The sequence below is a fragment of the Leptosomus discolor genome, chromosome 3 (assembly GCF_034619465.1).
Source record: "Leptosomus discolor isolate bLepDis1 chromosome 3, bLepDis1.hap2, whole genome shotgun sequence".
Classification (NCBI taxonomy): Eukaryota; Metazoa; Chordata; class Aves; order Leptosomiformes; family Leptosomidae; genus Leptosomus; species Leptosomus discolor.
Genome location: NC_141393.1, coordinates 6,012,001 through 6,038,397, shown reverse-complemented (window position 1 = coordinate 6,038,397; position 26,397 = coordinate 6,012,001). Strand labels below are relative to the sequence as shown.

The window sequence follows — 26,397 nt, the reverse complement described above, 5'->3', positions numbered from 1 at the left end:
GCCAGGCTGCAAGCCTGCCTGTCCTTGGCCTTTCCCGGCTGAAACCGACAGAGAGGCTTCACTTTTCAACCCGCCTCTTACTTTTGGAAACTTGGGGACCCACCCCAGCCGAGAGCAGGAGTCATCCCCAGATGGCCATCAGCTCCCGGAGCCGTGGTACCTCTCGACGGGATGTCGGTGGCTCATCCGGGAGCTGCTCTGCCAACCTGATCCATCACATCTCCAATATCATTGCTCAGGAGCTCTGAAATTAAAAAAAAACTATTTAAAAAGTTGTTTTTAAATGGAGAAGGATATTCCCAGTGGCTGCCAGCCCTGCCGCGCTGGGCGATACGCAGCAGCACAGACCCGCGCAGTCTGGGGAGCAAGGGGGGAGCCATGGGTGTGCTGGGCAGGACACGGGATGGTTTGCTCCATCCTCTGACAAAGCACAAGCCCAGGGATTTTCAATCATTCTCCATTACCTCCGATGATGCCTGAAGGAGAAGGATGCAGGGAAGGACCAGACGATGCCGGCAGGGAGATGGGAGCAGGAGGTCCTTTCTCAGCCATTTCTCAGCTCGGCTGGAGCAGGCGGCAGTGGGGGTTTGGCACGTTCATCCGCCGGACATCGCCTGTGAGGGGTGCAGAGGGAACGGAGCACACCTCGCTCCTCGTCCCCCAGCACAGAGCGCTCCCACCCGCTGCTGCCACCTGGAGCAAACCCCTCGGCCGGGACAACAGCAGAGGACAGGGGAGCGGCAGGAGAAATGATTTTATTTCATCTCTGCTGCGAGCATCAGGAATCCATGTGTACACTGGCTTTGCAGCAACAGCACCTCTGAAGAAGGGTTTCCTGGCTGGGCAAGAAAGCTCTCTGTTAAATAGTAGACTTAAGGAAAGACAGCTTAAAAACTGTCTATTTCTAACTGACAAATTCCTAATTTCTGCATACGCTCACTGCCCTGAGACACAGCACATAATACATCTATGGGTACCGGCATGCGGTCTGAGAGCTGAAATACTATACCCATCAGTTCGTCTGAGGGAGGAAGATTTATCAGATCAAAGATCAGCAAGATTTAAGAACCGGTAGAGGATTTATCACAGTGGTTTTGCACTCATCTGCTTTACGTACTCAACTGGGATTTACTCGGAGTTGTCCCTATTTGGGCTCTGAGGAGGAAGTACGAGCAGTCCTTCCCCCTTTCCTAGCCAGTGAAACATCTGAGCCTATGCCTAAATTTACCCACGAGAAGGGTCTCATTGAAGCCGGTACAAGTATTCCTACGCTCAGATGTAGGCATGTGTTTTATATATCTCGTGAAATTGAGGTTTGGGCGCAGTAATCCAAAATACTTCCACGTTTCTAAGCTTGTCTCCGGCCCTGATCCTTTCAGAGCTTCTTTCAAGTTGCTCAAAACCTTTGCACATTAGAATTTTCCATTTTGCACGGATACTGCGTCAGTTTTAACAGCAGCAGCAGCCCAAACAATTCAAATACTCCCAGGGACAAAGTCACAGAAAACCAGCATTCGATCAGGTACTCAGCCTGCATCAGAAATGTATGCATTACCTTCACCCTTACCTATCCCTTGCTGCAAGAGTTCAGCTTTGCACCCCTTAAACTATCCAATTTCCGAGCATTGTATTCTTCAGATGTTTGTCATGCAAAAGTATCACAGCTAATAATTCCCATTACATCAAACACCTTTTGAAAAATAACAACCCCAGAACAACCTTTTCCCTAACAAAGATACCCAGCAAGACACAAAAACAGCTGTAAAAGTAACAGCTAAAGTGTAACAGCTGTCTTGCATCCACCTACTTTTGTGTTATGTTTCTGGTGGTGGCCACCAGCAGATGCCCACAGCGCAGGAAAAATCAAATCTGTGACAACTGTCTCACACTTGCTGAAAACAATCTGAATTTGCAGCTAATTACCTCACGTAAGAACTGGCCTTTAAGCCACCTCGCAGCTTATGAAATGCTCTTGCCGACAGGAACCGGGAAGGAACATTTTAATGCCAGTAAAAGCTGTGCAAGAGGACAGTGCTTCCCCGCGGCGCAGTGCTCTGCCCAGATCAGTTTTTCTCTGCTTCTGTTTAAGAGCAGCATTCCTAGGCTGCATTTCCAAGACGTTTTTGGTTTTACAGCTGTCATGACAGCAATTTTCTCAGCTTTGCGAGGTTCCCTCATATCCTGTTCGAACCAGCTTATCTCTGTTTAGAAGCGACGTTCCTACACGGCGTTCCGCAGGAACAGATGTTCCAGCTGATCCCACATTGCAGCGCTCAACTTATTACACGGCCCCATTTTGAAACAATTAGCCTGTCACTATTGAAAGAAACCTAATGGTTGGCTACTTTTTCGCTTTTGAAACAAAAGGAAAAAGAAATCAGAAGTAACCTGTGATTTATACTTTTTCCAAGTACACTACGATGCTCTAAATTTACAGTTCATTAGAACAGCAGCGTGTCCTGGTTCAGCTGCTGGCCCCAAGATTTGTTATCTGGAGAAACAAATCTCTGGGCAAAGCTGCTGGCAAAGAGCTTCCCCAGCCCCACAAGTGACAAAAAAAAAAAAAAAAAGAAGTGATGAGAACCTTTATTTACACAAATTAAACACTAATGAATTAGTAAGGAGTGTTTAGAGCAGCGACCTCCGTAGCTTTCGGACTGCAGACTGCTGTCAACACACAAAATTACTGTGGAATACAAGGCAGTCTAACTACTAAGTTTTTAACAGAAGATGCTCTGGAGAAGATTGCAAACGCCCAGCTGAGGGCATACCCATGGTTGTGACTCCAGTTGTCTGCAGGACAACAGCTTGGGAACCATCCGTGCAGGGCGCTGACGCAGTCCCAGTAAATCACAAGATGCGGTGAACGGCTGTAGTGCCATAAAAGTCAACGGAGCTACATGCGGATTTATATCCGCGAAGGATTTGATCCCCTACATTGAGCAGCAATAATACCCACAAAAAAGGAACTTGTAGGCCGCTGTAATAAAATTATCTCCCTTTGATCTCATCGAGATTCCTCCAGCCTCGTTCCACTCGCAGAAATCAATCTCGTGGTCGTACAGATCCAGACCAAAACGGGTGAGCACCCAGCACAGAGCCCATCCGCCGCCAACACACATCCCCTACTTGTCCCTGTCGGCTTTGCACCTCCCTCGGTATGATTTACAACCCTCCTTCTTGTCGTCTCCCTTTTTCCCTACATCTCCCTTGCTCTTCGGGGTGCACGCACACAGCGATGCGGGCGGCTGAGCAGAGCCCGAGCTGGCAGCCCCGTGGCTGACGTTTCCTGGCCAGCACAGGGTGCAGCAACAAGGAAGACGGCAACAACCGAGTTTCCAGCATGGAGCAGCTGCCAGGCCACGTGTCCCTGCTGACACGCAGCCTGGCAAGGACAGGTCTGGTCTGCCAGGACCAGGCTGAGCAGGAAGAGCATCCCCAGGAGCAGGCTGAGAGCCCAGGCAGGAACAGCATCTCCGGTAACAGCTCGATAGCGGCAGACGGAGATAGGAGAAGAGCTGAGGGTCAGGAGAGGGCTTGCAACAACCACAAGCTTCAATTAACTGAAAACAGCAAAGGCTGCCTGAAATAAAGCTCCTTCTCCTATCAGCTGACACTCAAGGCAACTGCATTTTTGGCCATCAAAGCAGAACAGGAAAGCTTTGCTCTCTGCAATTGCTCACAGACCTTAGCTGGGAAGTAATCCTCCCACTCAGAATTTTAGCGAGAGAAACGCTTTCTCAGGCTCCTGGAAGGACCACACAGCACAGATGTGCCAGAGACCTTCCCAGGTATTACACATGCATATCAGATGCGAAACTCTTTTCGTAAGTACATTTCACTCTCAAGCAAACAGCCCTTAAAATAGGAGCAGCTGAACTGAAGGGCAGGAGTGGAACAGTGGTACGTTTGTAGGGACCCATCCAGGTCACTATGAGCTCCAAATACACATGTAGCAGCCAACACTCCTCAAAGAAAGGTTAGAAGATGAGGTCTGCTCACTTGGAGGCTCTCAGGCCTATGGTGCTGTTGGAAAAATGACCCTTGGGGTGGGCTCATCTCTACCACCCCCTGCTCCCTGCCATCAAGGGACACTGAAGGGAAAGACCCGCCTCTCCCCAAAGGAGGTGTCTCCAAGGGCAGAGATGACTCGGATCATAGAGGGCCTATTCCAGAAACCATAAGGAGGTGCAGAGGGCAAGCAGAGTTGTGGACATCTCCATTGCCCGACACACTGAATCCCACCCTCAGCAACAGGCCCTTTTGCATACACAGGAATAGTCGTTTTGCAATGAAAGGCAAAGCAGGGACCCAGCACTTATTCCCCCCGGAATATTCCTACAAGGTTCATCACTGATTAAAGTGATTTTGCCTCCCCACCCCACCCTCAGACTGGTCTTTCTGCCTCTGGGTTCTTGCACGTACGTGGGAGCGCAGCACTCAGGGACTGAATTACCAGGGTTATAATTCCTGGCTGTGTACTTTCAACTACAGTGACGCACTGGGAGAGCTCAGCGCACTAATTCACCTCCATGTAAACACGATTATTTTAAATGAACTCCAGACGAGGTTTAACTGTAAAAACATCTCCAGTTCTTGTAGCATTTTTAAGTGTTCGGCTCAGAGTTGTTTTCGTTACAGCAAGAACTTATCCTTTCTTCAGTTTACAAAGAATATTTTCAGAGTTAATGATGTCCCAACACTCCCCCCCCTGCCCCGAACTAGAATGCAACACTTAAGCGAAAGCCACAAGTCTGAAAATGAAGCTGCAGCAGGATTTCACAGTCAGGATTTTCCCTTTCTTAGCTGTCTGTTCCTTTCCTCACAAGCAGGAGTGCTTTCTGGTTTCAAAGCCAAGTTGAAGAAAAGCGAAAACAGTACGAGGTATTCACTTGGCCGCATTTCTTCCAATGTTTCTGGCGTAGGGTTCCCATTATAGCTTGCAAGGAGAAGTGGCAGAAGAACATTGTGTATACGTTGTAATGGCTGTACTTTCTCTGAACAGACATGCTTCCAGGAGGCGGCAGATTAAAGAACTGGTGTTAACTTCAGACAGAGAAGACTAACATCTTGCCAGTTGTGTTTATTTGTAGGGACCCGTGATTTATGCTTTCCCATTTGTAGAGGGGTTGAGAGAAATGGATCACATGGGCTCTGTTTAGATAATCGCTGAGGAAATTCAGACTACATCAGGCGGGGAGAGATAGGGTCTGTTCTCATAGATGAGAGAGCCTGGGAAATGGTGGGGAGACGTGAGAGTCCCCTGAAGATCCTGGAATGAAGTTCAAGGCTCCAATTTTCTGAAAAAGGTTGAGTGTGGGTTGTGAGAATGAAGCAATTAAGGTAACAACAAAAATAGTCCAGGTAGGCAGGGACGGGCAGTGCTTTGCTGTTATTTATTGTCCCACTGCAGAGAAAAAAAAAAAAGTTCCTCCCTAAAGGACCTTTCCCTGTCACAGAGTGCAACAAGAAGATGCAAAACTGCTGCTACAAGCACGAAAGAGGGATCTGTCACCCTCCGCGCCAGACTCCTGCTCTTTGTTTTCCATAAGGATGCCTCTTGGTGGTGTGGTCCCCATCTCATCCCTCTGCACCCTCCTGGTTTTAGCAGGAGATGCAGAAACCAGCCGCTATCGTCCCTACAAAGGTCTGTAAGAACCTAAACAAAACCACTGGCATTCCCTGCCCTGAAAAAAAATCCTTATTGAAATTAGAGGAGGCAGAAGTGCAACTGCTTTTAAAAAGAAAATACTTATTGCAAAGACGTCTTTAGTTAATTGATCTGAGGAAACAAAACAAAGCAAAACACAATCAGCTGCTCAAAGTTTGGCATCGAAAGAGGCAATGGCACAGCAGCCCGAGCACGGAAGGAGAAATCCTCCTCAGTCTCGAGCTGCAAAGCTTATCGGCCAGAGGAATCCCTTACTCTACAGCACCTGGCGCCGCACTGCCTAGAAAGCTGCATTAAACAATCGTCATTAACAGACCTAAGTGCTATTTAAGCAGATGCTGGGTTTCACAGCAAGTACCACGTTTGATCCGTGGCTCGGTGCCCGCTGCTTTGCCATAGGTGCTGATTAAGGGAACGCAGCAGGGAAGGAGCCACGACTGCAGCACGGAAAGGGAAGATGATATTTATGTGACAGACGCAGGACGCCGAATGCCCTTCTCCAAGGGCACATCACGCAGGAAGAGCACAATTTCCAAGACTGTCAGAATAAAAAGAAGGGGGGGAAAAAATGACAGGATGCCACTCACTCAGCAAAATCCCCAGTTACTGCAAGAAACATCTCCCAGAACCTATTAAAAATAAGCTCTAAGTCATCATTTCAGTGGCAAGATTTTTACATGGTGATCAAACAGTCGGCTACCCAGGTGACAACAGGCTGTGGGGTAAGTAAAACTGTACATCTATCAAGGAACAGGCACCAACCAGGGGAGAATTTTTCATCTGACAGTAAGACGGTAGGGCAGGGAACAACCCCACCGACACGACTGCGGCATGTCCCTGCACAGGGGGCTCTGCCTGCAGCCAGTTCAAGGCAAAACGAAGTGTTAGAACCCTAAATTGCAGGGCTGGGCACTCCTGCCAGGAAAAGCCAGAGCTGAGAGAGGGCCTGAAGAGTCCGAGCCGCCGCCTTGCTGGCAGGCAGAAGACAGGCTCTGCTGGGAACGCCCTGCCTGCTGCCGGCAGTGGTCACTGCCTTCCTCCCGAATCTCCCTCCCAGCAGCTGCCCCCGGCTTCCAGCTCATCGGCGAAGTAGAAGCAGTAGCAGTGACCTTCCAGTTGCTTTTAGTTCTTTGAGTTTTAGACAAGTTCTTTGCTCGGCATCTGCTCAGCTCTTCAGACGACTGATTTTTGCATCTCTCCTTTTCCCAACGATTTTTCTGAGAACTGCCCCAGACCTGCGATGGCAACTACATGGGCAAGAACCCCACTGGCTTTTAGTTCAAGCCATTTCAGGGTCTTCATGTACCCTGTCAAGGTACTCAACAACTTCAGTGCAAGACCCGCCAGCCTGGAAGACCCTACGGGCCTTTGGGATGAAGTCTGATCGGAATGATGATGCTTCTCTGCCCCAAGCAAGCTCTATACAGGGATGAAAAAGCACCTCTTCCCAAAAGGGCCCTTTCTTGGACTGGAAATATTGGGGAATGACCTCCTCCATGAACAAGGCACCTTGCAGGCTTCTGATTCCACTTCAGATCTGACTTTCCTCTTACCTTCTGGCTTCTATGAAGCAACGCATAAGGAAGAAAAATATCCTCTGAACTGTAAGAATCCACTTTCTGCACTCACCTCTGAAGGCAGAGGATGAGAGCAAAAGGCAAAAGCAGGTTTCACCTTCTACCCAAAATACAACAAAACCTCTACACGCGGATGCAGGATTGTGGGTTTGTATTCTTGCCATCACAGGAGCAGGGCCCAGGGCATCATTATGGCCTCTGCTCAGCACATCACCACAGTGAGATTTCAACATGGTTGTTTTTTTTTCGAGATTTCTGGAAAAAGCATCTGTTTCAGTTCCCTCACCTGGCTCAAGGTCGCCACATCATCAAGATTTCAATAAATGATCTGGCCACGTTTGCAGGACCAAAGCAGCAAAATCACAACCAAGTCCTGGAAGAGTGGGAGAGGCATCAACACACAGTCACAATTATGAGCATTTTAAAGACAATTTTTAAAGACATATATCTAAATCAGGAGTGCAGCAGAAGAAGGGGAGGGGTTAAAAAAAAAAACAGAGCTCCATAGGAACACGCCTGCCAACCAGTGGGAATATCACAACGTGTATACAATAGCTTTCAGTCCCACACCCAAAATGCTGTTGGACACCCATAGAGAGGATGAACTTCTCATGTACCAATTCTGTAGGATGCAATCCTCTTGCCTTTCTGTCTTAAACTCTTGTGTCAAGTGCTAACAGCGAGCTGTTAAACAGCTGCAGGTTCCAGCTCTTAAATGGCTACATTTCAGACTCGGATCCAGCGAATTTTCGCACGTGTGTAATTTAAACATCTAGGTACTTAATTCTCAGGGAGGAGGTTGGCACATACATCTTTACCCAGTCAGGACAGAAACGTTATCCTGTAGCGATTTGTAAAGCACCTTGGAAGGTGAGCACATGTTTTTAGCAGCTAATTTTGACAGCTTCCATCTCCGAGCTATGAAGGTGAACAGGAGTAACAAAAAACTCACTTTATCCAATTTCCCACAATTCAGATAAGACTAAGCGTCCACATCAAATTTTCTGCTTCCTATGCTGAAAACCAAGATAACTCAGCCGAACAGGGGAAGGGTGATACTGGCATCAGCCAAACGACCCAGCAGCTTACGGCTGAGGTCCTGTCCCAAGAGCCTGTGCTGGCCTGGGAGCGGGGATCTCCACCGGTGCCAGGAATTGCATGATGTCCCTGGGTTTTGAGCACCCCACTTCCAAACTGCCAGATTTTACTTATCAAAGTCAGAAAAAGATGCTCTGCAAATATAAACACTTCTGACATTTCCCTTTTGCACTTTCCTATCCTGCAAGTCCAATCCATGAACAAATACCCTTGTTCTAGCGCTTTCCTAATGCAAGACACAAGCAAGCTTCACCAGGCATCCAGTTGAACCAAAAAATAAAGCCAGGGGTTTTTTCCACACTACAATCCTGAAATCCAATAACACCCCCCTACCCCCCCCCACCTCTCTGCTGCTGAGAATTAACTGAAAAATATAGCTGTATAGAGGTGGGGTTTTAATACTTTTCCTGGATGGAATTCTATTTGATGCCGTTAAGCTTTGATGACATACCCCAATGACTTGCTTGGAAGAAATCCATTTAGCAAGCTTGCAAATCATGCTGTTTCAGTTCTGTGAGTGCCCATGAGAAATGTGCATTTTCAATCATAAAAGCTGTAGAAACAAAATGGAACTTGGAGATGCAGACAGACGAATTCCTTATCACGGCTTGGCTGTGTTCACAGAACATGTGCTTACCATTTCAAACTCCGGAAAACTATTTACAGGAATCTGAAATACAAGGCTGAATCCAAAAGTAAGAAATAGATAAATTTCTAGAAGATGTTTCTTTTTTTTTTTTTTCCATTTCAAAGGAAAAATGGAGACTCTGATTAAAACCAAACCACCCCACCCCCCCCCCCCCCGGCCCTGCCCCTGCAGCCCTCAGCTTTTCCTAGGAATATAAATACTTGCAATACAATCTATGCACAGGGTGCCAGATTTACAGAGGTCCCCTTATGTTGGTGTGGCAGGATATTTTTGGTTTGGGGAAGCTTTGAGGAAGGAAAAGCACTTACTGCACCTCTCCAAAATTCTCTTTGAATGGGAACAGCAGAGGCTGCAGTGGGGATCAACAATTAGCACATCCCACTGCCGCAGTGTAATCCCCAGCAGCAGCAGATCTTCGAAGCACAGTGCCAGGAACCCAGAAGCTTCCGAAAAAGATCGGTCAGTCACATTGAGTTGGGAAAGAACACAACTCTACGCGGAATTTTCAAAACTGATTGAAAATGGTCTTCACTGGGCACTTTCTGATATATTTTCCTAAAAACACAACTCATTTCTTCAGGATTCAGTTGATGACAATGACAACACTTTCCACTTAAATGTGTGTGTTCCCAAGAAGAGAAAAACAAGAGAATTAGATCAAAATGTGAGATGCTCAGCACTGCAGACAGTTATTTTCCTGGTGCGAGGAGACAACTGCCTCTCCCCCCGGCCAGGGCTGTCTCATCCTTTCCTGTGCACTCTCCTTGCCTGCTGTCTCCTGTCTCACCCTCAGTTTGTCAGCTGCCTGCGTGTTCTCGACTCGATTACTGCACTTCGTTTAGCAAAGCGCAGTCCTGACCCAGGCCTACAGCAACGTGTGCAAGAACAGTACAGCCCATTTGCTACTTACATTGCAACAAAGGGGACCTAAATTATATATTAGCATCCTAAAAAACCAAGCAGGTTGACAGAGCACTTGGAACACAGTTTCATGAAGGTTTTCTCTTGCAGGAAAGCTGGTTTAAGAAGCTCTTGCCCTGCCCACTGCAATTCGTTATCCTCTCAGTTGTTCCAGTGCAACCACTTGACGCCCTGCTGCAGCAACCTGCTGCAGGGTAAAAGAACATCTCCACCTTCCCAAAAAAAAGGCTGCTGCTTTTTAAAGCACTGATCGTGTCAACAGTCTGGTTTATAGCGCAAGTTCCACAGACAGCAGCATCAGCACAGCCTGGCAGGTATTCCCCTCTGCTCCTGGTGACTTGTCACAGCGTAAGAACGTCCGGAAGCAGCTTTACCACTGGAGACGGTGTTCATGGCATCGTGTGCTGAAAACCAGCTCCCGGTAATGCTGTCTCTTTTGTAACTTCTCTTTCTTGAAAGCGATGTCACGTTTCCCATGAAGCCTGCCATGCTTTTACCCCTCACCCAAATCCGCTATTTACACGTCTGTCAAGGCAGATAAGAAATCAATGCTGTAATATGCTAAAAAAGACTCCCTTCAAAGCTGAATACTCTGTGTTTTACTGACCTTGAACAGTTGAAGCTCTCTCTTTTTCCATTTACCCTTGCAGATTCTGCAGCAAATCAACTGAACCTTGTGGTCAATGAGATCAAAATAAAACCAAGAGGAACTTCTAATCTTTCTCTGTTACGGAGAGATGAAATCGGTGCAAGCGCCGTAAAATAAGAGTAATGGGAATTGTCCACGGTTACGAGTATCTGCAACAACAAAGTGCCTTCATTAAGCGACGCAGTGAAGCCGTGCAGATGAAGTTATATGCTCCGGTGTCACAACAAGGTATAAGTCAGCCAAAAAGGAGTATTTTTTCCTAGCTTTTGAGAGATGCCTTCACGCCCCGCGCCTTTGAAAGTGCCACAGTATCTCCTCTTTTCCACAGATAGCGCATGAAAAGCTCAGACTGGATGAGGAACAGAGCAAAAGCTGTGTTTGCCTTGCTTGGAGAAGAGATCCTTTCCTACTCTTCCTGCTAGAACACGTCTGAGTTCTTTTTTATTTCACTTGGATGCTGCTTGGGGCAGACGATCCTGCCTTCCTCCCCAGCCCCTGCTGGATCAACCACGTTGTCCTGATTGAGGCAATAAAAAATCAGGCAGTCCCTGCAAGGGTGACTAGAGATCATCAGGCTTCTGAAAGGTTGAGACTGCAGCAACTAGCTCTGTCTCATAACAAGCAGAAATTTACATTTAAAAATGTAAATAAATAACCTTACCCACACAATCTCTCATTCAGACATGTCTCAAGACAGAAGAAAATCTTTAGGGAAACATCAAAATGCTGAAAAGTTCTTGTAATTCTAAAAAGATAAATTCCTCATAATTACTGTACAAACTAATGGTCTCTTTCACATACAATTTTGAATTACTGTCGTGGTATCAGTCTTCTAAGGATGAATAAGCGCTGAAGATACCTAGAAACACAATTTTCTTGCCAACGTTGGTTTCAAATATATTTCCCTTTGGCTCAACATTTTGACAGTACTGACATTATACCGAGCCAAGCATTTTTTTCCATCAGTGAGACAGACTTTTGCCATGGACTTTAATACCAATCACCTCCACGTTCATCTGTACATACAATAAATCTTTAAATGGTCTTTATTGACTTAAACTCACAACAATTCTGAAATATTTTAATTTTATTTGCTTAAAAATATCTGATATATTCACAAACAGAATCATTGCCTAAATTCATAATCATAAAAAAATTAGAAGAAAAATCGTAGAAAATAATCAGTCCTGCAAGACTGGTATTTTGATGAAACACCCAGACTATCACACTAGGCAGACAAATGAACCAACAACAAAATCTTCAGACAGCGACTGTCACAAAAAGCCATAAGGTTTAAAACGTATCTGTCCCTGAAGAATCTGTATCCCCACATATACTACTCATACTCTGTGTTTGGTTGTCATCTATATTCATGGAAGGCAGCTTCACTGACACTTTTGCTGCAGAAATATGTGAATTTAAATGTGGAGCAGCATCCTTCCCTAAAAAAAAAAAAAAAATAAAAAATAAATAAAGCAGAACAAAACACATTATTTGCTGTCTACGACAAATAACTAAACCGTACTGAAGTCACCTCCATATCGCATCACTCCATGGAAATACAAAGACACAGACACCCTTTCTGTCCACAGTTTTGAGCACTTTTCAAAGAGTGCTGTTTTAGCATCAGAGTTCTCTTTATCAGGTGAGAAAGGGATGAAGTTCTGTGCATATATAGACTGGGTTGTATTTACATACACACGCACACACACGTACATATATGATCTCCAGTAGGCCCAGAATAATTTCAAGTATGTGATTCCACAGAAATTGGATGAGGTCTGCAGATACTAACAGTATTTCTAAATCCCATCTATATGTGTATGTCTGTTTGCACCAAACCCTTAGAAAACATTCGGGTTGTACAAGGCCACTATCTGTGCACAACCATAAAAAGCAAAGCAATGCAAGTTGAAGCCATCGGCTACAAGTCCTACAGAGAAAAACACCCTGTCAACGCTTCAGCTGCCCAAAACACAAGTGAGAAGTTGTTTTAGCTCTTCCTTATCTCCAGCCCATTTCCCTGATTCATTCAGGTCCTTCTTGCTACTCCTTTGTGGTTCACCTCCCTTCTTTCACCCTCTGACAGACTCCAGAGAAAAGGTACGCAGCCTCCCCCCCTGCAGATGTGGCTTGCAGGACTTTCCAAGCCACGTTCATCTTCCAGCAAGCCTGAGATGGAACCTTGCCACTTCCCACTCCGCAAAAATTGGGACGTCCTGGGAGAGAGACGAGCTCCCACGCAGCCCAGCTGCAGCCATGCCAGCAGCCCCTGCAAGGGAGGAGGACACGTCCCACAGAGCTTCCAGCAGCACTGACTGCTGAGCAGCTGTGAAAGGTCACGGCAGTGCTGAAAATCCTCCTGTCTGGGAACCACTGGAGGGGTAGAAAACAACCTGTAGCCAGAGAGCAGAGATGGGAAGGGAGAAGGGTCGCAGGCAAGAGTTACTCTGTTTAGCCAGAGGAAGGAGACAAGACAAATCAAGTCATGGAGCAGGGGGAGCAAGACATGAACAGGGCTGGAGACACAGAAGAGAGGAGGACAGGAGAAATGGCAATGGATGAACGGCCCAGCATTCACAAAACTACAGAAAGAGAATATTGAGATTTCCGTTGTCCTTAGGACATTTTAATTGTAGCAGCTACAAGCTGAAAACAAACATATACGAGTCTGTGTACAACAGCAAAGGCTCTCTTGGAGTTTGTTCTTATTCCAATAAGCTATAACAATTCTCCCTTCCTCTGTGACAGACTAGGTAATTAAAACGCTATTTTCCCAGTAAAACCAAGAAGTTAGGCTTTCTTTCACCCCAGTTAATTATCTACTATGTCACTGCAGTAGTAATCTGCTTTCATCTGACTAGCAGCAAAGCACGCTTCAAATGCCTAATTAAAACAACAAAAGCCCACTGCTAAAATGAAATCTCATCTGGTGTTTCTCATGCTAGAACAGCAGCTGACAGCCTAGGGAGTCAAACCCGAAGACAGGAGAGCCAGTAGGTGGAGCAACCTGTGCCAGCCAAGCCTTCCCCCTCCAGAAGGCAGGGCTCCGGAGAGGCAGCAAGAGCACAAGAGCACTTTTTGTGTCCCCAGGGGAATCAACATGTCACCTGCTCGCCACAGCCCTCACGCACTTTGCAAGCAGCACTGTCCATAGTTTCACTAGGCTCTCCTCACTAGTTGGACAGCCTTCATCACCCCCAGCCCAAACCCAGAGCTCTACAAAGCACAGCTGCCAAAGTTTGGGTTGGCATGGGCCTGAGCGAACCTAACACGCGAGCAGACGTGAGAAATCCTCCGTCTTCTGAACATGACTCGAAAGCACATTTATGGGAACACCACAAAGATCTGCAAGCAACATATGTGTTTTGTTTTTCCAGAAGTACTTCCACGAGCTTAGTCTGTAGCCATGTTTGCGTGATATTCAGAAGGGGAACTGAAGAAAAGCAAAGCGTTTATTTGGTTAGACGGGAAGCTGACACACAGTGAAGACGTGAATGTGTAATGCCCAAGGAAACTTTGTAAATCATCCTAGACGCTAAAGAGACTCTCCAACACTACATGTAGTTCGATGCTTTCAAAGCTTGACTTTCTTAATAATTTCCACAGTTATGTTACATTGCATGAGGTCATTGTTTCAACAGCTGTTTTCAGGTTTGTTAAAAAAGAAAAAGAGAAAAAAAGAAATGAGAAAAAAATGGAAGGGGGGGGAAAAATTCTCTTATCCCAAGGCTCTGTAGTAACTTCCTAAATATTTGATTCTGGGGCACTGAAAGAAAGTATCATATTAGTCTACATTCCTCCTAACACATATTCTAATATATTTTACAGACACATTATAATTCAATTTTATGATAGATGTAAAATGCTAAAAGGACAGAAAAATTAGAAGAATAATTCCATCTACTTGCTCAACAGAAAAGTTACCGGGTCCTGAATTATCTAAATATCCTTAAAGATAAGCTTAAAAATACTTAGTGACCATTTCCCTTTCTTTAAAGACAGAAATCTGAAGTCTTTGACTTTGTTGGATGCACGCAGAAAATACAGAACCTGGATTTTCAGCATTTTAACTGTAAAAAACAACCCCATGGATATCCTGTTTCAGATACATGGGAAATTCTGCTCCATGACTGTAACTTTCCAGAATGGAAAGCCGCTAGTCCTGAAAATCTACGTTGGCCCAAAGATACAACTACTAAGTTACTCTCACATGTGCTTTACCATTATCACCTCTTGCTTAACCTAAAATCGTCATGCACAGTGCATAAAACCCATTCATATATACATACAGAGATGGGTATGTGAATAAATACAGAAATGCAAGCACACAGGTTTAAATGTTTGTATTCCTGCTCACATAGATGTTTTTAGGCACACATATTTACCGACGTCTGCAGCTGCCTTTTGCTGTACACCAGTGACAGCACTTGCATAGTCCCTGGCCAGCTCCTCCTTTAATAATGTGATATTCCATTTTATTTCTTCCCCTTGTCAGAGAACAGCTCATAACCAATACTAAGATGGTTTCCTCTTAAACACTGAGCTCTTCACTGCCACAAATATGCAAATTGCAAAGGTGCTTCTAATCTTCTGATATGCCATAAGAATGGAACGGAGAATTCCTCCATTCGCAAAGCAGTGCAGGGCAGGAAGGCAGGTAACCTTCACAGCTTTTTTCCCCTCTTTAGAGGCTCTGGAAGTACTCAGTACAATTTTGTAATCATGTACTTAGATGTATTTATAGAAATTTTCCTTGTTAAAATCCAATAAATGGAACGTGTGACCTGAGGTGACCTCCAGTTCTCCAAGTTCATTGTCACCGTCTAATAGAATACATTCATATAAACTGTGAAAACTGACACTCCTAATAAGTGTGTGTAAGGGTCCTTGACTGGAAGAAACTCAACAGTGACTGAAAACATCTTGGTGACCCGCTGATGGAAAAGGTCGGATTTCAGATTAGAGATTTTTCCTGTTCTTGGCCATCTATAACAAATTCATGTACGGTACTAAATTTCCAGATCTTTGTTTAACAGAAACATAAAAATTAATGGTGTGTCAACCATCCGGTGACCTGTGAAGGGAGTTTTTCTCTAAGAGGTACCGTCACACAGAGTATGCTATATACAAGTGTATTGTGAACGTATGCCAAATGGAAAAGGAATTAAACACACTGAAGGGAGGTTTGGTTACTAACACCATATGGCAACAATAAGAACAAAGAAAAATGTTTAAATCTTCCTCTTTAAATTTTTCTATTTGGCAAAATAAAAAGACTAAACAAGTCTGATTTTCAAGCGAAATAAAAGCCACGTGCTTTAACTCCTTCAAGTCGGTGTCCATACATTAAATAAAACTTCTGGGTTTAAGCTATCCAGAGGTAAACCAGATCATTATCTCCTAAGTGAAAAGAGCTATCTTCAAGACAATACATAGGGAGGGGTTTGAAGGATCAGGACCCAGGTTATTGTTTCAGTATAAAACCAGAACCATAATTACTGTAATTACCTACATATTACTTCCTAAATTTTAAAAACAACCATCACCCCTCAGCAGCCCTCCATCTACTCTCCAATGAAACAACTAAAGCAGCGAACTTCTAGAGCAAGAATGAACTTCCACGCGTACGTAGAGAGCTCCAGTGCAGTGTTCCCATTCCTTTAATAGCACGGGTTGACATGAGTGGCTTGTTTCTTCTTCTGCCAGATTCCAGCTGCTTCACTTTGTTTACGACTGACTTCAAAGTTTAAAACACTGTCCTGTCCCAACAAATAACTTCCTCCAGATGGCATTATCTCAAGTGTTCAGAGCACTGGGGATAGCACAGCACCTGCCGATCTGTAACTCAGCATCTTAAAATCTTCAATGAAAATGCCTTTTTTTCCCCCGTGTCATTCCCCACACCCCCATTTTGCTTTTTCCCTACAAAAAAAGATTTACATCTAGGATATAGTTACACATGGACCATTGGCAGAGAAACAGAGTTGTCAGAAACTCTTTACAGTAATGACTGCACACTAAAGTAGAAGAATACCTACAAGCCCAAAGATAACAGAACCACTATCAGCAGAAACACTTTGTCCACTCCTCTCACCTCTAAGTGAAGATGTGAGATACGTACTGGTGCCAATGCACGTCCGATCCATGTCTTCATGGATATCTGTATGGTACCAAAGACAAATTCACTCATTTTCATACGTGGTTGTACAGGCAAGTTACCAAATATAGCAACCCAAGAAACAGCATTTTCAGCAAAATCTAAATTATTCCAGACTTGCTGGGCTAACATATACTGATAACAAATATCCATATTTTGATGTAAGCAATTCTGAAGGCTACACTGAAATGAGAAAATATACTGCAATGTAATAATTCTATACAGTATTTCCAGTTCAGGCTCATGTCTGCCTATATCCTACATATTGGTTACGTAATTCAACACTTCTGGAATTTAATGGCTTATCCAGTTGAAAGTGGGTATGGTAAGGAGCTAGTGACATGGCCTCGAGGTGGTAAAGAATACAACATTCTCAGGAATCAGCATCAACAGGCTCAACAAGGACCATCAACAGTTTCTCAAATAATCCAGTCATTTGGACAAAACTATTCTCGATTCAGTAGAAATGATAGCTCCTCTGGAGAAGGTGTCCTTTCTCAGCTCTGCCAGAAATGAAGCAAAAATGCTGAAGCATACGTGATTTTTAGGGCAGGAACTCTCTTCTCATTGTGCAAATGCTTTGCTAAGCATAGGGCCCCTGACTGCAGGTCAGGCCGCTGCCTGCCACTAGGTTAGAAACACAGAAAGCAAGAACAAGGTGCTCTGCAAATGCACACAGTTCTGGTTTCATAACTGAAAAACAGACTGCCCCTAACTTAGCCGGTTTCATGACAAACAGAAAAGACTCCAGGCAAACTTCGGCCAAATTTCTAGGGCTGAGTTACATGAAAGGGATAGATTTACAATTAAAACACTCCAGTTGTTTTACAGAAATGGACTGACATCGGTAGGACTTGAGCCAAAAATGTCTGGATTTAAAGGCATGAGTCTACTGCTTGAGCTGAAAAAACACAAGTTTCATTCTCAAAGGCTTCAGCCAACTCATAAACCTCCATAAGTGGGCCACAGACACCAGCGGAGACACAAAACTATATAGTACGAGTTCAGCACAAGTTTTGACCTAAACTTGGCAAATTCCACCTTCCCATAGTGTAATGTACTTACCGAAACTCTGCATACAAGCACGCAGAAAATGAACATGCATACACACACGCGCTCTTCTTTTCTTGTTTGTTTGTTTAAACCCTAATGTGTATCCTAGCTATACATATTTTTGAAAGGAAAATAAATCCAGATTCCCAGTCAGTAAAGGAGGGTGGGACACAGGCTAAGCAGCTAACAAATTTTTTAAGCAGAATATTTGAAAATGATTTTCCCTCCTCTCCAGTCTGAGTTCAAGGTTCAGTGGTTTTCCAAAACATGCTATATTCCCACCAATAGCAACACTAAACAGAACAAAAACTAGAAATACATAAAATAAACTAGAACCAGATTTTTCAAAATCCTAACACGGAGACCGGTAGGGAAGGGCAGACAGAAAGCAGCTCCAAAAACATCTAGGAATGCGATTGCAGAGTTTACTAAATAAATATTTCCTTTTGGTGCCTAAAATCTACTCTGCTCCTTTAGCTCTGGCACATTTTGCTCTGTAGAATATCTCATTGCTTAGCAAGTTCATTCCCTGGCCACAACTCCTAGTGTTGTTTCCCAGCAAATCACTTCCAAAAGATGTGTAATGATCTTTCCAAACAACTACAATAATTATTAATACTAAGAAGAAATATTAAAAGTCAATTTGATTTTTTTTTTCCCCCACAGTTGCATGTGGTTTTTGGATGTGCAATTGGCTCAAAACAAACAGTCTTTTCTTAACTTTTAAGCACTGCTGTTTCTTGACTGCAACCATTTTCTTGAGGAGAACTGAGATGAAGGGTCTGCGGTAAATCTTGAAGCAGCAGCTTTTATTTCAAATTAAAAAAGGAGAAGGAGTTGGTTCACTACTGGCCCAGAGTCTTTGAAATTCAAACACCAGGAAAATGTGTATCTCGTGCAAGGGCTGAGGGGAGGCGTAATCTCTAAATCCACAGGAGACAACCTAGGTAAACAGCTGGTGGAATCAGGAGAATCTGACAAGGGATCATTAAAAACCTGCATATCTAATTGTGTAATTAATATTTTGTTTATTCCATAGAACTAAATATCACCTACCTACCAATCTTTTTTCTCATTTTCTGCAAAATCTAACAGGCAAGTGGACAGGAAGGCAATTTTAAAAGTATGCTTGTATAATATATTCAGCTCTGTTACTCACACCTTGATGTTTGAGGATCCAAAAGACACTTTATTGCCAGTATCTGAAGCAAAATAAAAAAAACCCAAACCCAAACAACCAAAAAAAAACCCCCAAACCAAAACGTGAATGATCGATAGTGGGAATTATCCAAACACGAAATTCTAAGATAAAGTTATGCAGACTTCCCTCAGGATGCAGAAACGTTCACTGCAATCCTAGCACGAGGGCTGGCTCCACTGAGACCTCGTATCTTAACAATATTAATTACAGCAATACTGCCTCCAGCTTATCTGCATTGTACCACAGTGCGAGACATAACAGCATTCACAGCCTGCATGGGGAGTGGCAAGTAAAAAAAAAAATAAAATAATCAGAGCATCTTTTTAATTCTTAAAAGTTACATGGCCTGTTTTTTATTTAAAGGTAATTTACACAAGTAATTAAAGTTGAACGAACAAATTCAATGATGTTTCATTATAAATTAGGGTTGCAGTGGGTTTGAAAATCCCCAGTTCACGCTTAAAATGAAGATGGGTGTCCCAGTGAGGGGATCCCCTAAGCAAGTGGCGTTCTTTCCTAAGTTAGCGTACCGGCCAGGCTACACACTGGGTTACTCCGGAGACCCCTCCTGCCTTCAGCTCCATGTGGCCCCGGCAGTTAAGTTACCCACAGTTACTCCGGGACGCTGCTCTCGCGCAGTCTCTGATGGGTGGCTGTCCGTCTCGCCCGGGACGCACGTGTGACAACCTCCACTTATCGGGCAGGTTCAGTACGTTGCAGGTCAGGACCGAGCACGCTGTCTGCAGCGATGCTCGCGCTGCACATGCTCGCTAAGCATCCCACGCTATCCGGCCCTATTAACTCCTCAGCTACGTGACTATTAAACTACTGTTAGGAATCTAAGCCAACAACTTGCAGTGAATCAGTGTAAGAAGTCACAAGCTACTTTCTATCACTTAAAAGTGTGATGGGAGACCTTGATGAGCTCTCCCTCAAACAGACAACAGGATTTCCTGGGCAAGGAGGTTCATCCCCTCCAGCCATGGCAGCAATCCGCACGCAGATTTGAAGGAAAGCTAGGGGCTGGGCAGCAGGAAGAAAACAGAAACCTTTCTGTGCCGCACGGCCTGAAGGGCAGTGCTGCAGGGCAGAATTTTCTCATTGCAAGTCACTCTTCACATACAATGGAGTCACTAATTGCATTCTTATCATAAAAAAATTAAATAAGATATACTCAGCATAAAACCCCCTGTTCAAATAACAAGTGTTTTTCTAGACAACCACAAAAGAGCTGTATTTCTCTATTCTGAATACTTAAATATTCACACGACCCTATGCATTTGTTTTGATGATTTTCACTCACAAACTCATAGGATTCTCCATATGGAAACAGTTTGCCAAGACTCCTATATTACTGTACCACTATGACAAAGATCTGGCATATTAAAATGCCTATACCTACAGCACAATTGCTCCATTTTGGTAATTACACCTCTAAAAAAGAGATTACGAATGTTTTCCCCAGGAAAAAAAAAAAAATCAAAACCAAACCAAAACAAGACAGAACAAATCCAGCTCTATACAGTTACCATTTTCCAGTGATGTGTTCTAATAAACACTAGGATGTCTCTACGCACATTTCTAGCACGTATGCTGACAAACTTGCTAAAAACACCTCCTTTCAAGCCATTTGTTTAAGAGCAGAAGATAGCCACTAAAGGTCTTGCCATTTGTGCTTATCAATTAACTTTGGAAAATGTATTAGGAATAAGCAATTCTAGGAAGTTTAGAGAGGCAAGCAATTTTTCTATTAGCTCAGAAAGAATACTGTAGTAATGCTTACATAAGTATGCATATGTTCAAATAAAGAAAACATTAAATGTCTTTACAGGAATATCTGCTGGGAGACTTTTACTATGGAAATGTCCAGCCTCTATTCTGCTGAAGACCATCTAAGCCTTCTCTTGAAATGAGTAGGCAGTGTGATGACAAGTGACATGCCTCTACAATTTAATGTCCAGGACCAGAAAATTGGAAAGGTCCGAAAGTAAATACATTTTTTTAACCTGTGCTATTTTAAAGTTTGAAATGTTTAAATTTTGTGCAATAGAGATAAGCATTCCTCCTTGTAAAAAAACCAAAACAACAATCTAAGAACCTTGGCCTGTTACGTGGGAAAGAGTAAAACCAAAATTCCTTTGCAATACTTGGGTGAATCTAAGCTCTAAATCAGTAGAATAAATGAACTGTAGAAATCTAGCGCTCTACATCCATGCTACATATTCAGCACACTACACCACCTTCTTAACTCTCTCTTAGGCACATCGCTACTGATTTTAATATGACACACACCTCCACGTCTGCTCACCACTACAGAAAGCTGGGAAAACGCTGCAGACTGCTCCCAGCAACACTGTGCCTCTTCAAGTTTTCACTACTGACCAACAGTTCCCCAGCAGCAACAGTGAAACCAACACCTCCTGTTAGCAACCCGGGAGCTGCTCTGCACAAACCTTCGAGCAGCAGCCAAGCAGTGCCTTCCCAGACACCGAACATACTCGTTTACATCAGAGTCTCATTTGGGCAGATGTTCTTTACCTCTGAAGCTACACACACACACAAGTAGAAATTTTGAACGCTGGCTGCATTAGCTGACAGCGACAACTCCTTCTACTGCCAACTTCTTTGAGAAAGCATTGCGGCTCTTTGACATTCACTCTTCCCAGTTCAAACTGTTGGTGCCAAACCTGGTCTGTGCTCAGTTCATCAATAGCTTTTTTCATTGCTTTGGGCCACAGGCATGATTAATATAGCTTGTACGCAGCCTGAATGAAAATCATTTATCAGTTGTCTGGGTTTAAATATTCCTGGCCAAAATACAGGGAAATCTGCACTGCGAAGGAGCGCGTACGGAAATCCAGTCAGCATGTGTGGGAGCAGCTTCCTTGCAGAGGTGCGGGCTACTGCGTGCTGGTGGGACGGGACTCGTGCAGACGCCTGGCTCTGTTCACCGTTCTAGAGCACACCCTGCAACTCCTGAATTTATACAGCGTTCATAGGAAGAGCAATTATGGAAAGCTCCTTAAGAAAGCAGCTTTTGCAAACCCTTCATATACCTGACAATGACATAAACCCAATTATTTAGCACAATCCTAATCCGGCCACCATGACACCCAGTGTGCACCATTAGGAAAAGCACAAAGGCAAAAAAATCTCGTCTCATGGAATTTAATGGCTCCCCAGTATTTTACTTGAAGCAAATTCATTCATGTTACATACAGACACATACACTCCCAAGTTCAGGAACACTTACTCTGCAAGTATTAGATAAATCAACCTGCTTTCTAGCAGTTTCTTGCACAAGCTCACAGTAAGACCAGAAAGTTTAAAAACATTATCCATTATTTTCTTTCTCTCCCCCTCTCTTAAATATCATGAATGAACTGAGTCCAGAATATACTTAAAATTCAACACAAACACAAGCTGGGGATATGTTTCCCTTCATCATTCCTCTGTCAGTAAGAGTTACACGGCCTACACACAAGTAGAAGAGAGCGAATGCTTAAAAGATAATCTTCCTTTATACAAAACAACATATGAATGTCACTGTTACTTGATGCAATGTTTGGGGTTTTCTTAAATCTTGGAGGGAGGGAACGCACATGTTGCAAGGTCTCTCAGAACAAGACTATCTCCTACCATGTAGGCAGCCCGGCAGAAAGGGGCCTGGGTCGCGCCTGGGGCCTCTCAGAGATTCTGCAACGCAAACCCTAACACAGTTTTACTGCCCAGGTTACAGAGTGAGTTATCCAACCCTCCCTTATTCCTTCAGAGGAAAAATAAACAGGTTAATGCAGGCTCGTTGTCCACTGCTCTGTAATCTATACAGCTACTCGGAGAGCGAGTACCATAGTAGCCAAGGTAGCTTTATTCACCCAACCTACGTTTATCATGCACAGAAAGTTTCCTGGAAGTGTATTCCAAATCTGATAAGAAAAATCCTCATTAAGAATCATTTGCTTGTTTAATTTTCACTTATTGAGCTTTAATGTACCATAAAAGTAAGTAATAACAACAGTGCCTTAAATAAATATTGCTTGTCTTGTACTCATTAATGCTTTAGAAGAACACAAAACTGCCTCTAGATACAGGAAGCTGCTGGAAAATAAAAACTAACCAATCATATAAACTAAAACGAGAGCTTTAAAGAATTTTTTGTGAAACACGGAGTTCAACAAAAATGTATTCTGTTCACTGTACACACGACACCAATGGGAATAAGAGCCAGTTCAAGTTCTAAGTTACCATTACTTGGGTAATAGTTTCAAGCTGCAAGACACAGCTGTATGGGCCCAGCCAGACAGGCTATCACAGCAATGCTTTGATAGCATGGGGCCCTTAAGTGTCAGGATATAGAAAAGGCAGCAGTTGTTGGCTGTGAAAACAGTCTGATACAAACCAGATGGGGACTTACTTGATGGGCAACACAAAGGAAAACAATTGGCTCATTCAACAAAGTCAGGCCACTGCCCCAGAGAATTAACAGAAGACAATAACAGTCAACCAGAGTTGATGCAAACAAGAAACAGCCATGTGGTTACGGTTTAAAGAATTGTTTCTCCTCAGACTAAACATAAAGTTTTGATTTCTAATTCTTATATTCATTAATTTCAGTCTCGTTTACAAGCCCCCTCTTCCTCCAAAGTCTTCCATATAATTCATTTATGTAGCACCAGCCTTCACACACCTACTTAAACAAGAAAAAATTTATATGACAAAGGCAGCTGTATTAATCTAATGTTTCCTGAAGAATGCCAAGACCACAGACAACTTTCTGAACCATGTCAGAACAACATTACAGATCCACAGCACACAGGGTGTTATTAGACGCATTTGCATGCATATGGCGGTGTATTTACTGATTCTTTTTGATTCGAAATGCATAAAGCCCAGTAGGTCACATGCTGGGTTACCAGAGTACAGATGTCTTCCAGTTTTGTGAAGAGTTCTTCTGGTTTCTTACTTAATTTTTTTCAGAAGTAAACTTCAGATCATTTATGTTACCACATAACAGTTTTGTTTGTCAGGCTACAGCTAAAAAATCTATTTAAATAGCTATTACCAAAGGTTTTTTTAAGCAATCGAAAATTTAAAAATTGGTTATTTCAGCCATAACTCAAAAAATCCCCAACCCATTCTTTTTTAGGAGCTTGTAGAAGATTATGGTCCAAAATCTTAATTGCTCTTGCTGTTTTATTACAGGAAATATGGAAGTGACATGTGCAAAGGTATTTTGATTACAAATTACTTACAGAGATTGCACAATAAGTCAGACCTCTAAGGGCCTTCTGCAATTTCACTCTCAGACTAAAAACATCTGAACTTTCTTTTCATACACTTCAAAATATTCCCTCTGGCAGGCTCTGCGCTGCAGTGCTCTACACGAGTGCGAATGGTTGGATGGCACACTCTGGAAGTCAGTCACGTACTTGGGTACCCAAGCAAGTATGTCTGCAAAATGCAGTGACAAGCAGATGTCCTGGATGCCTTATGAAATCACAGCGTCCTGGGACCCGTCAGCTTTAGCGCACGCATCCCCTGAGCTTCGCTGCTGCTGGAGATCGCTTGGTGGCTGGTTCATGGATTTCCAAGCTAGTGGTGTTGCACGATGCAAACATCTCCTATGCACATCACTCGGACCTATGATGGGTACACATGAAGTCTACTCTTCTCTACAAGTGCTTCACTTTCCATGCAGACTTGCAAAAAGCAGCTGGGTTAACGAACTGAGCTTATGGCTCTCGTTTAACAGCCCGCACTGGACAGACAGAGCAAGGGAGTTTGTTGTTAAAGAAAGTAAAAAGCCCTACTGCAATTAATGAAGAGTCAGGCCCTAATTGTCTTCTGCAGTGGTTCTAGCTTTTAGCTGTCGGGGTGCTCAAGCTTGTGAGCATGGTTTTACTTAAAAAAAAAATATATATATAAAAAACCAGACTAAAGCACAGCCTTGGCTGCATTCAGAACAACCACCACATATTGTAGGTAGAAAAGTAAGGTTTTACTTCAGTTTTTTGATAAGCAAAGAGGCTGAGCCAACACTCCAACAAAGCTGTTGTGTGCTGCGCTCTGACTGAGCTAAAAACATCTCTCCGGCAGAAGCATGAGGCTTATTTCCAAAAGCGCAGCCAAATTCTTGAAACCTCTGATGAAGGGGTGGGTTGTCACATCGGAGCAGAGAAGATTTTGCCTGCAGTGCTGCTGTTACTCATTTTTCACATCATATATATCGAGGTCAGAACACATTTTTTTTTACATACAGCTGAAACTTTGGGTTGAATCTCTTCGTTTGGCCATTTCTAGAAGATTATGAATCCCAGGAACAGATCAGCCTTTATCAAGCCTTAACCTCAGAGATACCGGCTGTCGGAGCCTTGCATTTCAAAGCAGATGAGAGAGGAGCAAAAACGTCTTTAAGTCCCACATCTGCCTGTACAGGCAAACGCCAATTGCTCTTGTAAAAATGGTTTTAGACATCGTTCGTCAGAAAACGCCTCCACAAAGGACGGCATGTAAAGGCCAGCTGGAGCAGGGGGAGGCACGACTGCCGGAGCTCCGTTAAAGTGAGGACTCCAACAGGAAACTGCTCCCCCTTTTCTTTTCTCTCTCTCTTTTTTTTTTTTTTCTTTAATCAGGAAGGAAGCTTCATCTTCAGAAACAAGCATTCGCTGTGTAATCTCCCTGCTTGCCTGTCTCTAGGAGCGGGTCCAATTACTGAAATAAGCCACATGAACTTTTAAGAAGTTAATCGTGTATTTACAGTGTAACTCAAACTAGTAAATATTTCCCATTTATAATTTTGATTTACATAACAGGGCACAATGGCAGCTGTTAAGTAAATAAAACAATTTTCTCAAGATCTGTAATTATGGTTTTAGGATTATAAAACCATTTTTTTTTAAAAAAAAAAAACGAAATTAAGCAACTGCCAGCAAATTCCATGCTTTCTACTTCTACTGAAGACACGATGGCCTGACAGGGACAGAAACTACAGCTGTTATTCTGTCTTTAAACCAAACACAGCTCTGCTTAACTCTTGCAATATGTACAGTGAATAAAACAAGGCCACAATATGCAACCCAGAGATTATTACTTTACTGTAACAACCTGAGTTAGGGTGGAGGTCAGCAGATCATCCCCTATTAAGTCTAACCTGCTTTGACTGCGTAGTTTTGAGCCAAAACATAAATGCAATTCTACCAGACCCAGAAAACGGTAGATACACTTTTTCATTGTTCGCATATGGTTGACAATTTATTATTTTGTATTAAAACTACATGCCTATCCGACAGTAAAAAAGAAAGAGTTACTAGAAAGTCAAAGTCATGCCATACACAAAGTTACCTCCCTGCAGCGAAAGCATTGGGGGAAAAAAAAAAAACGCATTCTACAAAACCGCTACGTTATTTTGAGTCACACTC

At 43.5% G+C, this 26,397-nt stretch overlaps 1 protein-coding gene across 1 annotated transcript in view; it reads right to left on the bottom strand.

Annotated features, from left to right (window-relative positions):
- Positions 1-11,704: 11,704 nt before the first annotated feature.
- The window catches only part of KIAA0586 (KIAA0586 ortholog), a 72,578-nt gene continuing 57,885 nt past the window's right edge, over positions 11,705-26,397 (bottom strand). The window contains exons 32-33 of the mRNA XM_086463377.1: positions 16,663-16,728; positions 11,705-12,007 (exon numbers count right to left, since the gene is read on the bottom strand). Coding sequence (XP_086319503.1) covers positions 11,859-12,007; positions 16,663-16,728 — 215 coding nt within the window. The 3' untranslated portion in view covers positions 11,705-11,858. The remainder of the gene's footprint in view (positions 12,008-16,662; positions 16,729-26,397) is intronic.